General features: G+C 51.7%; 1 protein-coding gene across 4 annotated transcripts in view; it reads right to left on the bottom strand.

Moving 5' to 3' along the window:
- The window catches only part of LOC123747089 (AT-rich interactive domain-containing protein 3A), a 455,735-nt gene that overhangs the window by 42,226 nt on the left and 396,124 nt on the right, over nucleotides 1-17,385 (bottom strand). For all 4 annotated transcript variants that reach the window (XM_069321604.1, XM_069321600.1, XM_069321603.1 and 1 more), the window contains one exon: nucleotides 623-806. In XM_069321604.1, the coding sequence (XP_069177705.1) occupies nucleotides 623-806 (184 nt within the window). The remainder of the gene's footprint in view (nucleotides 1-622; nucleotides 807-17,385) is intronic.

Below are 17,385 nucleotides of genomic sequence, written 5' to 3'. Positions count from 1 at the left end.
CACTTACTGGGTTCTGAGTGTGAATGCAGCACTGGTGATGGCACTTACTGGGTTCTGAGAGTGAATGCAGCACTGGTGATGGCACTTACTGGGTTCTGAGAGTGAAGGCAGCACTAGTGATGGCAGTTACTGGGTTCTGAGAGTGAATGCAGCACTGGTGATAACACTTACTGGGTTCTGAGAGTGAATGCAGCACTGGTGATGGCACTTACTGGGTTCTGAGAGTGAAGGCAGCACTGGTGATGGCACTTACTGGGTTCTGAGAGTGAAGGCAGCACTAGTGATGGCACTTACTGGGTTCTGAGAGTGAATGCAGCACTGGTGATGGCACTTACTGGGTTCTGAGAGTGAAGGCAGCACTGGTGATGGCACTTACTGGGTTCTGAGAGTGAAGGCAGCACTGGTGATGGCACTTACTGGGTTCTGAGAGTGAAGGCAGCACTGGTGATGGCACTTACTGGGTTCTGAGAGTGAAGGCAGCACTGGTGATGGCACTTACTGGGTTCTGAGAGTGAAGGCAGCACTGGTGATGGCACTTACTGGGTTCTGAGAGTGAAGGCAGCACTAGTGATGGCACTTACTGGGTTCTGAGAGTGAATGCAGCACTGGTGATGGCACTTACTGGGTTCTGAGAGTGAATGCAGCACTAGTGATGGACGAAGGAAGTTTCAGACCTTTGATAATTTCTTGCCAGAGTTTCTTGTTGATGACGTCGACCAGACCCCCGCGAGCCACCACCAGGTTGTACAGTTCATACAGGTCCAGAACCTGCTTGGCCATGATGGGCAGCCGGTTGATGGGCGTACCTGATGGGCAGAGAGTAAGGTGTTAGTGGTGCATGGTCGTGATGGCAGCCGGTTGATGGGCGTACCTGATGGGCAGAGAGTAAGGTGTTAGTGATGCTTGGCCATGATGAGCAGCCGGTTGATGGGCGTACCTGATGGGCAGAGAGTAAGGTGTTAGTGGTGCTTGGTCGTGATGGGCAGCCGGTTGATGGGCGTACCTGATGGGCAGAGAGTAAGGTGTTAGTGGTGCTTGGTCGTGATGGGCAGTCGGTTGATGGGCGTACCTGATGGGCAGAGAGTAAGGTGTTAGTGGTGCTTGGTCGTGATGGGCAGCCGGTTGATGGGCGTACCTGATGGGCAGAGAGTAAGGTGTTAGTGGTGCTTGGCCATGATGGGCAGCCGGTTGATGGGAGTACCTGATGGGCAGAGAGTAAGGTGTTAGTGGTGCTTGGTCGTGATGGGCAACCGGTTGATGGGCGTACCTGATGGGCAGAGAGTAACAGCACTACAAGAAGAGGTGCTAGAAGCAGAGGTGCCAGAAGCAGGTGTCAGTAACACAAGCAGAGGTACCAGTTACACAAGCAGAGGTACCAGTTACACAAGCAGAGGTGCCAGTAACACGAGCAGAGGTGCCAGTAACAAGCAGAGGTACCAGTTACACAAGCAGAGGTGCCAGTAACAAAAGCAGTGGTGCCAGAAGCAGAGGTGTCAGAATCAGAGGTACCAGTTACACAAGCAGAGGTGCCAGTAACACAAGCAGTGGTACCAGAAACAGAGGTGCCAGTAACAGAGGTGCCAGAAGTAGAGGTGCCAGTAACAGATGTGCCAGAAGCAGAGGTGCCAGTAACACGAGCAGAGGTGCCAGTAACAAAAGCAGTGGTGCCAGAAGCAGAGGTGTCAGAATCAGAGGTACCAGTTACACAAGCAGAGGTGCCAGTAACACAAGCAGTGGTACCAGAAACAGAGGTGCCAGTAACAGAGGTGCCAGAAGTAGAGGTGCCAGTAACAGAGGTGCCAGAAGCAGAGGTGCCAGTAACAAAGGTGCCAGAAGCAGAGGTGCCAGTAACAGAGGTGCCAGAAGCAGAGGTGCCAGTAACAGAGGTCCCAGAAGCAGAGGTGCCCGTAACATGAGCAGGGGTGCCAGAAGCAGAGGTGCCAGTAACAGAGGTCCCAGAAGCAGAGGTGCCCGTAACATGAGCAGGGGTGCCAGAAGCAGAGGTGCCCGTAACATGAGCAGGGGTGCCAGAAGCAGAGGTGCCAGTAACAGAGGTGCCAGAAGCAGAGTTGCCAGTAACACGAGCAGAGGTGCCAGAAGCAGAGGTGCCAGAAGCAGAGGTGCCAGCTTGCATGGGTCATCAAAAGTATCACGAGTGACAAATGAAGTCCGGACGATGCCAGAGTGACACTGTTATTAATGGACCAACAACAATTAGTGCCGCTCCCAGCCTGGCTGGGTAGGGGGAGGGGGGAGGGGGTGGCAGGTGGCACTGGGGTGGTGGCAGGAAGGATGGCAGGCGGCGGCAGAGGCCGGGGAGCCAATATCACTCCAGCTCACCACTCGCCTGATTAATGGTGTTCACCCGACATGGTAACGACACACATTTTATACATAGTCCCTGGGTAAGTGTCGACGGCCCACCATCACTGTTGTTGTTGTTGTTGTTGTTGCTTTTAGATTAAGCTCCTCGGAACCAAGAGTTCCAAGTAGCACAGGCTATGGTGAACCCGTAGTGCCTTACCTGGCACAGGAGTGGGGGCTGTAACTGTGTGCCAGCATCACCATCTCTCCGTCACTCCGCCTCATCTTCCAACTTACCATTCCATACAGCCACCAAACCCTACTCTTTATGAATAAAAAAACGGTTTACACACACGACTCTATACTGATGACGTTCGAACATTTCTCGAGGAGAGCTTCGCTGACGACCTCTGTTCGAACCACAACGTTGACGACCTCTGTTCGAACCACAACGCTGACGACCTCTGTTCGAACCACAACGCTGACGACCTCTGTTCGAACCACAACGCTGACGACCTCTGTTCGAACCACAACGCTGACGACCTCTGTTCGAACCACAACGCTGACGACCTCTGTTCGAACCACAACGCTGACGACCTCTGTTCGAACCACAACGCTGACGACCTCTGTTCGAACCACAACGTTGACGACCTCTGTTCGAACCACAACGCTGTAAATACTTCACCCACGTACTTCAAATATAAATAATTGCCAAGAGAACTGTTACATCTAACATATGCCTAAGTGCACATAGAAGTTTTATAATAATATAACATATCGATGAGAACAAACCTATATTTATTAATATATTTTAGTACGATAAAATTGATGAACGCGTCTTGGGGGTCGGCCGCAGTTTTAACGAGCTTAGCCTGAGGACGGGTAGCCAAATACTTCATGTTCTTCAAATACAAATCATCGCCAACAGAACTCAGAACACCTTCCCTAACCTACGCCTAACCATACATTGAACATAATAATAATAATAATATTATTATTATTATTTTATAAGAGAACAAACCAATTGTTAATAGACAATACATTAAAATTGATGAATGCCTCTTGGAGGAAGGGCCCCGCTTTAACGAGCCTGGCCTGAGGTCACCTTGACGAATAATAAATACCTAAATCAATGTAGCCAAAACACCCAACCTTACAGTACATATTTATTACTTTTTATTGAGAAAATACAGCTATATATAATACCCTACTACGACCCCTCTAACAGATACATTAATCAACAGACTCAACAACAGTATAAAATCATACAGAATCAACAAGTCACGTCGATGATACAAGTTTAAGGACGTGTCCTTAAACTGTCAAGTGTACGCCACTACATCAAGCTGGGTATACATTTTGGAGTATGTATCCATTGCAGTGATATACCGGGTTGTTGTTGCTAGCACTCTGCACATGATCTCAAGAGGCCAAGTTGGGTAAGATTGTGTGTGTCAATGTCTCGTGATGGCGGGCCGCCCGAGGCAATATGGCGGCCTCGCCCGAAACAGTCTTGGCTAGAATGACCAAAAAATTAAAATTGCCCAATTAACAAGGCCATTATGTGATTGTGTACACGCGGGAGCCTCAGTTACAGGTCCCAGAGATAATGGATCGCTCTGGGTGGGCTGTGGGCGGGTGGTGAGGGCTGTGTGGGCGTGGGTGGTGAGGGCTGTGTGGGTGGGTTGGTGAGGGCTGTGGGTGGGCTGGTGAGGGCTGTGGTGGGTGGGTGAGGGATGTGGGTGGGTTGGTGAGGGCTGTGTGGGTGGGTGGTGAGGGCTGTGGGCGGGTTGGTGAGGGCTGTGTGGGCGGGTTGGTGAGGGCTGTGTGGGCGGGTTGGTGAGGGCTGTGTGGGCGGGTTGGTGAGGGCTGTGTGGGCGGGTTGGTGAGGGCTGTGTGGGCGGGGTGGTGAGGGCTGTGGGCGGGTTGGTGAGGGCTGTGTGGGCGGGTTGGTGAGGGCTGTGGGCGAGTTGGTGAGGGCTGTGTGGGTGGGTGGTGAGGGTTGTGGGCGGGTTGGTGAGGGCTGTGGGCTGGTTGGTGAGGGCTGTGTGGGTGGGTGGTCAGGGCTGTGTGGGCGGGTTGGTGAGGGCTGTGTGGGCGGGTTGGTGAGGGCTGTGTGGGCGGGGTGGTGAGGGCTGTGGGCGGGTTGGTGAGGGCTGTGTGGGCGGGTTGGTGAGGGCTGTGGGCGGGTTGGTGAGGGCTGTGGGCGGGTTGGTGAGGGCTGTGTGGGTGGGTGGTGAGGGTTGTGGGCGGGTTGGTGAGGGCTGTGGGCTGGTTGGTGAGGGCTGTGTGGGTGGGTGGTGAGGGCTGTGTGGGCGGGTTGGTGAGGGCTGTGGGTGGGTGGTGAGGGCTGTGGGCGGGGTGGTGAGGGCTGTGGGCGGGGTGGTGAGGGCTGTGGGCGGGGTGGTGAGGGCTGTGGGTGGGTGGTGAGGGCTGTGGGCGGGTGGTGAGGGCTGTGTGGGTGGGTTGGTGAGGGCTGTGGGCGGGGTGGTGAGGGCTGTGTGGGTGGGTTGGTGAAGGCTGTGGGTGGGTTGGTGAGGGCTGTGGGCGGGTTCGTGAGGGCTGTGGGCGGGTTGGTGAGGGCTGTGGGCGGGTTGGTAAGGGCTGTGGGCGGGTTGGTGAGGGCTGTGGGCGGGTTGGTGAGGGCTGTGGGCGGGTTGGTGAGGGCTGTGGGCGGGTTGGTGAGGGCTGCGGGTGGGTTGGTGAGGGCTGTGGGCGGGGTGGTGAGGGCTGTGGGCGGGTTGGTGAGGGCTGTGGGCGGGTTGGTGAGGGCTGTGGGCGGGTTGGTGAGGGCTGTGGGCGGGTTGGTGAGGGCTGTGGGCGGGTTGGTGAGGGCTGCGGGTGGGTTGGTGAGGGCTGTGGGCGGGTTGGTGGGGGCAGTGGGCGGGTGGGCGAGGTACCAACCATTATGGAAAGGACGAATACCAAAGGAACCAGACCAGACCTCCAGTTGTGCCGTTTCTCACAGTTTTCAACACCTGGGATGTAATGGATAACTGGAGTGTGTGTACTCAATAGCTGGAGCACATGTGATCAGTAACTGGAGCACGTGTACTCAATAACTGAAGCACATGTGATCAGTAACTGGAGCGCGCGTACTCAATAGCTGGAGTGCGCGTACTCATTGGCATGAGCTACACCTTGGGTGCATTACCCTACACCAGCCTACAATAGGCTGCTACTCTACGTCCTAAGAGCTTGTCTCTCACCTAACACGTCGCATTTTTTTGACGAAATCTACAAATCTATTAAAACTGTAATGTATTAGTAACATTGAAGCACCGTAATGTGTACGTTTTCTATACATTAGCCTCGACAGGTTACGTGGGCTTTGCTTGGGTTGTAAAGTATATGGTTAGGGGGGGGGGGGGGAAGTTAACATTAACCTGCCTTTAAGGTGGTGTCATTGACGCCTCAAGGAGCAGACATCTCTCTTGTCTCATCTTCCCAGTCATCATTGTGTGGCCACAACCACCCGATCAAACACTACCACCGCCCATTATCCCGCCCTCGCCACACACCCACACCCGCCCTCGCCACACCCACACCCGCCCTCGCCACACCCACACCCGCCCTAGCCACACCCACACCCGCCCTAGCCACACCCACAAACCCTTCCCTGTTACTCATCTCCCAAACCTGACGGCCAGCAGGCTCCGAATTACTGGATTGTGTATCATCAGCTCTCGCAGTCCGCTCGTGGAACCTGTAATTTGAAAGGGAAGGAGGGAATTATCAGGGGGAAAGCGCCAAGCCATTACGACTATATAGCACTTGGAAGGGGTCAGGATCAGGATTTAGGATAGGATAGGACGGGGTGGGGGGTAGGGGAGTTTTTTGAGAGAATATCAGGCTGCTGACGTGAGGATCTGGGTGGCCGAGGTACGACAGTCGTGTTCCATCTGTCACAGGTACAATGGTCGTGGGAGTCCAGTTGTCAGAGGTACGACGGTAGTAGTCTGGATGCCTGAAATACTACGATAGTGGTAGTCCGGGTGACAAGTACTATTCTAGTTTAAGTCCGGGTGACAAGTACTATTGTAGGATCTAAGTGCTCCAGCGATGGTTTGGGCGTCCAAGTACGATGGTGACTAATTTACCTCCTTTTTTGCGATTTCGAGATTGAAGGCCGTGTTGAGGCCACGCTCTCCTGGCAGTACCCTGGCCAGTCCTTACAACCACATGACCTCCTATAGTGCAATGGTCTTCGTCTTCCACCCACGGTGGAGGATCCCGGGTTCCATCCCCGGGCGGGACTGAAATGATTGGGCACGTTTCCTTTCGTCTATTGGCTGTGGTCACTAGTATCCCGGTTCCACCGTCACTCAGAATGGCGGTAGTACCGAGAGTTAGGCAGCTGTTGTGTGTTGCATCTTGATGGTCAGTAGTTGACCAAAAGGGGGGACTACCTTGAGGTTACCTTGAGGTGCTTCCGGGGCTTAGCGTCCCCGCGGTCCGGTCGTCGACCAGGCCTCCTGGTTGCCGTACTAATCAACCAGGCTGTTGGACGCGGCTGCTCGCAGCCTGACGTATGAGTCACATCCTGGTTGATCAGGTATCCTTTGACGGTGCTTATCCAGTTCTCTCTTGAACACTGTGAGGGGTCGGCCAGTTATGCCCCTTATGTGTAGTGGAAGCGGGGGACTACGAGAAGTCTAAGTACAAGTCTCCTGTCCCGACAATAGGGATTAAATTACAAGGTTGATCTGTCACCTTGAATAGGAACTCCATCTTGAAGACCTCTCCCAGCGGGTTGTTAAGTCACTATCCGGGGTGACGCCTAGTAACAAGTACGACGTTAACAGTGCCTCCTAGCGGCCTAGCGGCAGTGTAACATGTCAGGGATTGTTTAGTGTGATCACCTTGTCTCCTGTGCCAGCTACCTGTTGTTTAGTAATCAAAGTGGCTTTTAGGGATTGATTAGTCACCTCACAACACTTCAGTGTATGTGGCGGGTGGGGGGGAAGTGAGGGGTGGGGGGGGGGAGTGAGGGGTGGGAAGGATTGAGAGAACAGGCAGACTATCAAGGGCTTCCTATCTTCTACAACACAGTCTTAGCTCATCACTGATCAATACACCTGCAGCCACAACCACACCTTCCCAAAAAGACATGTTTTTTAGCTAAGCTTGTGTCTCACACCAGGGAGCTGGCGAGTGTTTGTAAGGCTCATTACGTGTACTTTAACACACACATGGGTGTTCACAGATGCTGGGGAGCATCTACATATACACATTATTATGCAATTGTGGAGCTTGGTTCCCAGAATTAGATCCAAGCTCTTGAGCGACCAACTGTGGGGGGCGTCTCATGTCTCATATCGTAGTCTTAATTTCTAAAGTCTTCCAGAATTTAGTTCATGTTCCATATCCTGGTGGCTTGCTGCTGTAGTCTGATGGTTAGTGGTTGTATGTTCAGTAGTTCATGGAGCTCCTGCATTGTCTAATCATATAGTGGACGGTGTTTAGCGGCTCTTCTTAATTTCAGGTACTTGAGGGTATTAGAGATGCGGCTGGACTAGAGCCTTGTTGTATAAGTGCATCTGTGGCTTCGTGCCATGGCTACGGAATCTCCTCAGTTTGCATGAGGCTGTTTTCGCTTCGCTTATTGTCTTTTATATGAATTGTATTCCTGTTCTATTAATCTTTAGTCTGAGTCTTCTACCTACATCAGTATGTTGGATTGTATCGCTGCCAGATACGATGGATTCTGGGTTTCTTTTTTGCAATAAGTATTAATGGCAATCGGACCAAACACATGTTTAAGTGTCCCCGACGCCTCCACCACACCTCACGTGGGAGGGCAGCGATGTGTAGGTTTATATTAAGACGATGGTGACCCGACTTCTAAGGCTGCCTCCTCCCTCACCTGGAGCCTTCTTAAGAGAGACATTGAGTATGTGTGCGGGTGTACTCGCCTAAATGTCCTTGCAGGGTCCAGCTCTAACTTACCAGGTCTGGAGACGGTTCTGGGAGTTCTACTGCCCTAGCTCGGCCTAAGGCCAGGCTCTACTTGAAAGCTTGGTCCAACAAGCTGTTGCTTGCAGGCCCACATATCGACTACAGCTTGGTTAGGTCCGACACTTCTTGCAGAAAATTGTCTAGTTTTTCTTGAATACTTCCACTTTTGTTGAGTCAATATTTCTTATAACTGTTTTGAGGATATTGAACAACCGTGGACCTCTAATGTTCATACTGTGTTCTCTGTGCCTATGGCACAACTACTTTTCACTGGCCAATATTCTGCATTTCCTGACATATCGTTCGCTCCGGTAGGTTGTTATTTTACTGTACAAATTGGGGACTCTGCCTGTCAGTATTTTCCATGAACATATTATGTTGATGTTTCTCGTCTTTCCAGAGTACATTTTGAGTACTTCGAGACGGTCCCAACAATTTAGATCTTTATGCAAGGCGTGGCTATACGTTCTCTGTACTCCCTCGACTTCAGCACTCTTCTGCTCTGAGGGGGAAGTGTGTATTGAACAGTATTCAAGGCTGGACAGCGCCTCGAGTGATTTGAACAGTACAACCACTGTGAAGGGGCCCTGGATGTGAAAACTCTGCTTGATACCTGCTTGATGACTCTCATAATCTATCCAATCAAATTTTCTAGCTGGCACAACATTTGCTTGGCTATGCTCCCTAAACGTTAAGTCGTGAGACATTATTACTCTCAGATCCTTTACATGTTGTTTTCCTACTATGGGCAGATCTGATTGTGTCTTGTACCCTGTAATTCGTTTAAGGTATTTTTTTCCATACCTAAGTAACTGGAATTTATCACTGTTAAACATGTTTTTTTCAGCTGCGGACGGCAGAGAGGAAGACAGTGCTGCAGGACGCCTCAAAACAATGAGGTGTACGCTATGGACCAACAGTGTAGACGTTAGCTTGTGAGGGACGGCTTGGCGGCGGGTGGTGGGGGGCGGCCACCCTCACTCACACACCCCACCCCCCTCACCAGTCCACCCTCATCATCATCCTCTCCCATCGCCCCTCACTCTCAGCTGAGTTGTCCCCTTCATCCTCCCTCCATCTCTCCTTACCATCCTTTTCTTTTCCTCAACTTTACTCTTAAAGGAATGATCCCCCTCCTCCACACCCTGTAACCCCCCACGCCTCTCCCCACACCCTGTATCCCCCCCCACCCTGAACCCCCCCCCCCACGCCTCCCTCACCCTGTAACTCCCCACACTTCCCCCACTCCCTGTAACCCCCCCCCCCCCCACACGCCTCCCCCCCTGTAATTACCGGCTGGACGCATCAAGCGGCGGACATGAACACAAGAAGAAACACGTGGAGCTCTTTTGTAACCTCTGTATACAGGCGTGATCCTTCCCCCCCCCTGCTACATCCCCTCCTTACTATCTTACCCCTTCCCTACATCCCCCACCCCCTCGTCGCACAAGAACTAAACACTCCTGGGCGAGGCAAGCTGCATCCCGTAACTTCAAGATCCTACAAGATAAAGAGGCGGGGGATACTTGCGGCAGCTACGAGGCGGAGGCCAGGAGCCGAAACTCAAACCCCGCCGCCGCAGCTTCCTCCCCCCCCCCCCCCGGCCCTCAGTCTTTCTACAACTCGTGGACAAAAAAAATGAGACAATTAGTAACAAAGGAAAGGGAATCCGCGGATGTCCCCATCAGGAGGTGGGGGGCCGCTCCTCCGGGAGGCGGCCTATTACCCTGCCTAATTAACCTTTCAAGGGAAAACGGCCAGGGAAGGAGGGGGGGGGGGAGATAGGTTGTATAGGCTGCCGACCAAACACCAAATGAGAGAGTGGGGAGGGAGGTGGGAGGGAGGGTTTACATCTGGCATCCATACACACCCATAACAAAAAGAAAAATAATATAGAACCAGTTTAGGCTCAAAAAAAAAAGGAAACGGAGAGGAAAGAATTGATAAAAGAACATGGTAGAAAGGACTAGAATATCCCGCGAGACATGACTTATGCATATTGGAGGAGAAAAAAAACAAAGAAGAAAAGATTGATCAAATTCAAATAAAACAGTAAAAGAAAAAAAGGTCCCAAAAGTAAAACGCGATAAGGCAAACCTTTCAATATTTTAGGACACCAAAATGTTCAATAAAGAACTGGTCGCCACGGCATGCACCAGTAGAATATAAAACACACACACACACACTACTCTATAATCAAACAACCAAAGGTAAAGTAGCCGTAGTAAACAGGTAATTGATTGTGTTGTTATTTCAGACTGACTGTCACTTCCGCCGGGAACCAGCGTAAGTGACGAGGCGGAAAGACACAGCAGGAACAGCAGTAGAAGCAGCAGGCAGCAGCAGACAGCAGCAGGAGCATCAAAATGATCCAACAAGCAACACCAGAGTTCTAAAAGACAGCCAAACTACTGAAATAATTCCTTTCCAACATATAAACCCGGTTTTAACAGTGAAAAGTTGCGCTCCCCCGTGATACCGTCGCCACTCCTCGTCCACCTGTAACCCAACGTGGCTGATTACAGTAATTTGGATCGTTTGGGCACTGTTGGGGTCATTGGCTGAAACCACAGGAGGTCCCCTGGGCGTCGACCGTGGGCCTCCCTCTCGCCACCACTCAATCATAACTCATTCCTTCCGTATCTACCATTGATGTTCCCAGCCCTGTACCCCTCCCCTGCTCCTGCTCTTCCCAGCCCTGTACCCCTCCCCCCTGCTCCTGCTCTTCCCAGCCCTGTACCCCTCCCCCCTGCTCCTGCTCTTCCCAGCCCTGTACCCCTCCCCCCTGCTCCTGCTCTTCCCAGCCCTGTACCCCTGCTCCTGCTCTTCCCAGCCCTGTACCCCTCCCCCCTGCTCCTGCTCTTCCCAGCCCTGTACCCCCCCTGCTCCTGCTCTTCCCAGCCCTGTACCCCTACCCTAAGATAAGTCGTCCGAGGCCGGCGCTGTACCGTCCAGTCCAAGTTACAGCACTGATGAGTTGGTTACATAACTTTTTAACACAAATAATTCAATCTTATGGAGTCAAAACATTACTTGTGAGAATGTAATAAAATTTCACCAATTCAGATGTTGAATGAATAAAGGTGTGCGGTTATTCATCGCTGTGGCGCCATTGATATGAATACCCCCTGGAGCTACATGGAGTGGTTGGGTTATCTTGAGTCTTGAGATGATTTCGGAGCTTAGCGTCCCCGCGGCCCGGTCCTCGGCCAGGCCTCCTTTTTGTTACAAACCCCGCAGGAAGCAGCCTGAAGCAGCTGTCTAACTCCCAGGTGGCTATTTACTGCTAGGTAACAGGGGCATCAGGGTGAAAGAAACATTTTGCTCATTTGTCTCCGCCTCCACCGTGAATCGAACCCGGAACCTCAGGACTACGAATCCGAAGCGCTGTCCACCCAGCTGTCAGGCGTGGGTGTACACCTGACCGGTATTGTTTGGGACCTGTTGATGGCCTTGTTTGGTTGTGTAGTTGGGCCTGGTTAACATAGGGGCATAACTACCCAACCTTTCACGGTGTTTGAGACAATTTGATAAACACCTCCAAAGGGTACCTGATAAACCGGGCTGTGATTCGTTCATCAGACTGCGAGCAACTCCGTCCAACAGTCTGGTTGATTAAACCACAAACGGGAACCAAAAACAGGTAGTTGTAGGTGGTGTGGAGTGGAGTAGTGTGCAGTGTTCCCTCCCTCCCGTGGAGCAGTGAAGTGGTTGGTAGTGTCAGGGGCTGTGGTAGTGTCAGTGGCCCCTGACACTACCACAGCCCCCCCCTGACACTACCACAGCCCCCCCCTGACACTACCACAGCCCCCCCCCCCTGACACTACCACAGCCCCACCCCTGACACTACCACAGCCTCCCCCTGACACTACCACAGCCCCCCCCCTGACACTACCACAGCCCCCCTGACACAACCACAGCCCCCCTGACACAACCACTGCCCCCCTGACACAACCACAGCCCCCCCCTGACACTACCACAACCCCTGACACTACCACAACCCATGACACTACCACAACCCCTGACACTACCACAGCCCCTGTGTGAGAATATGGTTTCTCAAGATTCTTCCACAGCTGACTGGAATGGCTCATTGCAGTGCACAGACCTTCGTGCACAAGCCTCTCTCTCTTAACCCTGGATAGTGACCTGGCATGTTGGGTATCTCCAGAATGCCCACTTAACCAGGAACACTTTCATAATACGGAGGCCGCCGTATGTCCAGGCAGGAAGTAGATACAGGGAAGTTAAGCATACTTGCCACCAAGGGTCAGTGAGTATATTGGCCGGTGCCGAGCGTGAGAGAGGTAGTGGGAACGCCTGCGAGGCGACAGTGTGACCCTGAGGTCAACCTCAACCGGCGCGATGGAGAATAACAGCTATGACGTGGTCGTGACGTATTCATGACGTCACTCCTGCATCTGATCATCGAAGGGTCAATATGATTGGTTCCCACTCATTTGCTGCAATGCTATTGGTCAAATTGTAATCCCTTATGTGTGCCCCACAAGATGCTCTGAGCCTCAGGAAAAAGCATTCACGTGAGGGACCCCTTACCCAGAGGACGTGTCCTGTTCTGTCTAACGGCCAATAGACTGAACACCGTCCATTCCTCACCGTCAAGTTAACTCAGCGTCTTTTTGATATACCCACACTCGCCCAGAACCACGATTGTGAATATATTGTTCAGAAGCCTATAGTGACAAAATCACCAGAGCGAAACAGACTGGTATCAGGTAACCCCTGGTGACAAAGATCGTTGTGAGTGACCTAGAGTGAACTAAGGCAGTGCCGCCGCCTAAGTAATCTGTGTGTGACTTTACCACAGTGTACAGTGTAGTGCATGGTACCATATAACCTGCAGCCGCCACTCTGTCCCGAGCGTGTAGCCCGCCAGCCGCCCTCACTGTACCAAGTGACGTCACCACCCTTACTCACCGCCAGTGCCAAGAGTGTGTGCGTGTGTCTGTAGACATACAGCCCGCCCTACTGCGAGTATTCTCCGTGTCTACCAGCGAAACCAGCTGTCAGGCCACCTACGAGTTCTTGCATAAATGTGTCTGAGTGAGTGAGTGAGTAAGGAAAGGTACCTTATCTGTAAGTACAAGATCTTGTCATTGTTTTATTGTGTCTGTGTTGATCTGAGGTATCAACCACAGTCCTCACCTTCTCATACCTGTCACAGGTTATTGGTGAATCGACGGTGTATGCTTGTTATCTGTGTGGTATCACGGCATTACATTCGTCTGTGAATGTGAGCTTCACATACACCACACATTTAGTTATTGTGTGACATTATTATTGTGCATGTTATTGCCTGTCCCATTGACAGTGCATTGTGTTTATTGCATATCATCATTACCGAGTATCCGGTTGGAACTCTTGTGATCCCTTTGCATACCGGCAGTTAGGTTGCCGTGTTAATGATTGGCTGTCAATTGTGTTTCTCACAAAGTTAGGTGTTTCTCCACGAGTGGATACGAGTCGTTTAGCCAGACGTCAAGAGTCTCGCTAATGCAACCATAGCCTTTCTGACGCCAATCTAAAGTAAATCAAGCACCCTGTGTATTAGTGGTTAAGTTAGTAAATAAACTACTGTTAAGCTTTATGCGGTGTTTTCCGTTGAACCACTTCTGAATACTGCCAACATTACTCAAGCCTTCAGCTCTAGGTGTCTTCAACACCGAGTTGCCTATATTCACTAAACTACAAATGTGATGAGGACCCTAGGAGTCCCTTAAAGTGTTAAATCATTGAGGAGATTCCAACGATCAACGTGGAGCAGGACCAGGTGAGGCTAGTCTGAGAAGAGACCCTCAAGGACTCTAACTCGACCTTGCTCCCAGGCCCTGTACGGTTGCTCTCGTATTTTCTGTTCTGCTAATTCCGACAGTTTCGTGAAGCGTCTGCCACATGTACATTGGCGACGTACGCATTGCAGTCGTGAAAGCAAAAAAAGAAAACCCCCACATCTGGCACTACCACAACCCCTGACACTACCACAGCCCCCCCTGACTCTGTTACAACCCCGCCCCACGCGACACTACCACAGTCCCCCTAACACTACCACAGCCCCTGACACAACCACAGCCCCCCCCCCTGACTACCAAAGCCCCTGACACTACCACAATCCCGACACAACCACAGCCCTCTGCCACAACAGAACAGCAGACTAGGACCGCATCGAGCTACAACGCTCTCTCCCCCCCAAAAAAACAGCTCCACGACTCCGGCCACACTCAGCTCTCTGCTCTGCTCCAAGCTCTGTCTCAACGTCTACGAAGCTGCTGTATCCAGGACTACTAAATAAATATTAAACGCACTAAACACTGTGTATCTAATCTACCCAACAACTTAACATAATCGTTCGTTTAGGTTTTGGTAGTCCCTGGTAGTGTCAGGGACTGTGGTAGTGTCGGGAGCTGTGGTAGTGTCAGGGTGCTGTGGTAGTATGGTAGTGTCAGGGGGCTGTGGTAGTGTCAGGGGGACTGTGGTAGTGTCAGGGGGGCTGTGGTAGTATGGTAGTGTCAGGGGCTGTGGTAGTGTCGGGAGCTGTGGTAGTGTCAGGGTGCTGTGGTAGTATGGTAGTGTCAGGGGGCTGTGGTAGTGTCAGGGGGACTGTGGTAGTGTCAGGGGGGCTGTGGTAGTATGGTAGTGTCAGGGGCTGTGGTAGTGTCAGGGGGCTGTGGTAGTGTCAGGGGGCTGTGGTAGTGTCAGGGGGGCTGTGGTAGTATGGTAGTGTCAGGGGCTGTGGTAGTGTCAGGGGGCTGTGGTAGTGTCAGGGGGCTGTGGTAGTGTCAGGGGGGCTGTGGTAGTGTCAGGGGGGCTGTGGTAGTATGGTAGTGTCAGGGGGCTGTGGTAGTGTCAGGGGGCTGTGGTAGTGTCAGGGGGCTGTGATAGCATGGTAGTGTCAGGGGGCTGTGGTAGTATGGTATTGTCAGGGGGGCTGTGATAGCATGGTTGTGGCTGGTGGTTACGTGCAGTATGGGTGGGTGGAGGCGGGTCAGCCTCCTGCACCCCGGGGACAGGTCGTGACTCTAGACCCCCATAAACCATTTATTTACTACACTTACTGTATTATTGCCTCTGACCCCTACTCTCTTCCTCCACCTCGCTCCTCCTCCCCCCCCCCCCCCCTTCTCCACACCCTTCACAATCCTGCGCCTTAACATCCATCCTTACTTAACCGTTCCCTCCTCATCCACGGTCCAATAAAGATAGTGATCCACCATCTGCTTCAGCATGTGTGTGTGAGGGAGGGAAGGGGCGTGGGAGGGAAGGTGGATGGTAGGGATGATCTGGAAGAGAGACTTCGGGCCAGACAAGGGGACCTTAGGGCCCGCTCCACCACAAGTTTTGCTACAGTGTCCTCTTGTTTATATAGTGTGATGGTGGAGAGACTCTAGCAGCCCGCGACGCCTGATCCAGTTACTGTACACACCAGGATGGCCGCCACCTTCGGGCGTCACGAATCCTGCCTCGGAAGGGGAGGCGGGGGGGGGAGCGAGTGTGTGCGAGCGAAAAGTGTGTATTCACCTAGTTGTGCTTGCGGGTCTTTCGGCCCGCCTCTCAACTCTTACTAACTAATACACCCCACCCCCACACACACACTAATTAGCCACAGGTTAGCAACATAAGAACGGCCACATACGTCATACGTCCTGGAGTATGCGGCTCCTGCATGGAGTCCAAATCTAGTTAAGCATAAGACTAAACTGGAAAAGATGTAAAGGTTTGCTACCAGACTAATACCCGAACTGATTTTTTTTTTATTTTTTTTTATTAACATATGAGGTACATGTGCATTAGTGCAGCTACCCTAGACTATATGAAGTGGAGTACAGTGTGTCAAAAAAGCTAACTAGGTGATGCTAAAAAATCCCCATCACACAGGATGGTTAGTCATACAGAGGCATGTGATAAGCGGTCTGCACTGGCAGACTCCGGATGCATTTTGAGGATATCATCAACACAAGATTGAATAAGGTAGCAGTGGTAATACAAGTCCCCATCTCGCAGGATGGTTAGTCATACAGAGCCATGTGTTTAGTAGCCTGCACTGGCAAATTTTGGGTACACTGTGAGGATATCTTCAAGAATACGAGAGTGAATAAAGTAATTGCAAAGCTCCAAGTACCTCATGCCAACTGGTCTGAAAGGTCTAATAACTGGGCATTCAGTGATGTAGTGCGGGAGATCATGCCGTAGTTCCTGCTCACAGAGTTTGCAACTGGAGTGCTCAGGATTGGGAGACCCGTCACCTGCAGCCACCTGCCACAGGTAACGGAAACCCAACCTGATCCTTGCAACCACTGTGTCGCACAGTCTAGTGGACGTTTTGTGCTGTCCATAGATGTAGGTTTCAGATCTGAACAAATCATAGCTTTTTATACTAGTACTTTCAGGTCGTTGGGAGTCAGTAAGTTCTTTCCTAGAACGGAAATTCCACTTCCATTCGGAAGTGATGTGGTGGAGGCTGACTCCATACACAGCTTCAAGTGTAGATATGATAAGAGCCCAGTAGGCTCAGGAACCTGTACATTAGTTGATTGACAGTTGAGAGGCGGGACCAAAGAGCCAGAGCTCAATCCCCGCAAGCACAATTATGTGAGTACACGTAGGGTGTCTGATAGCTGGGCGGGTAGCACGCAGGGCTCGTAATTCAGTGGCCTAGGTTCGATTCCCGGACCAGGCAGAAACAAATGGGCAGTTTCTTTCACCCTGGTGCCCCTGTTACCTAGCAGTAAATAGGTACCTGGGAATTAGACAATTGTTACGGAGCTGCTTCCTGGGTGTGTGTGTGTGAAAAAAAACATTAGTTAGTAGTTAGTTACAGTTGATTGATTGACAGTTGAGAGACGGGCCGAAAGAGCAAAGCTCACCCCCGCAAGAACAAATAGGTGAATACAAATAGGTAAACACACACAGGAAGCAGCTCGTAACAGCTGTCTAACTCCCAGGTACCTATTTACTGCTAGGTAACAGGGGCAACAGGGTGAAAGAAACTCTGCCCATTTGTTTCTGCCATCACCGGGGATCGAACCAGGACCCAAGGATTAAGAGTCCAGCTATCAGGCCCCTAAGTATGGGCCTGTGAGTGTGTCCTGTGTGTGTGTGTGTGTG

This window comes from Procambarus clarkii, chromosome 10 (genome assembly GCF_040958095.1).
Source record: "Procambarus clarkii isolate CNS0578487 chromosome 10, FALCON_Pclarkii_2.0, whole genome shotgun sequence".
In the NCBI taxonomy this organism is placed as follows: Eukaryota; Metazoa; Arthropoda; class Malacostraca; order Decapoda; family Cambaridae; genus Procambarus; species Procambarus clarkii.
Note: the sequence above shows the minus strand (reverse complement) of the source record. Positions and strands in the feature narration are given on the sequence as shown.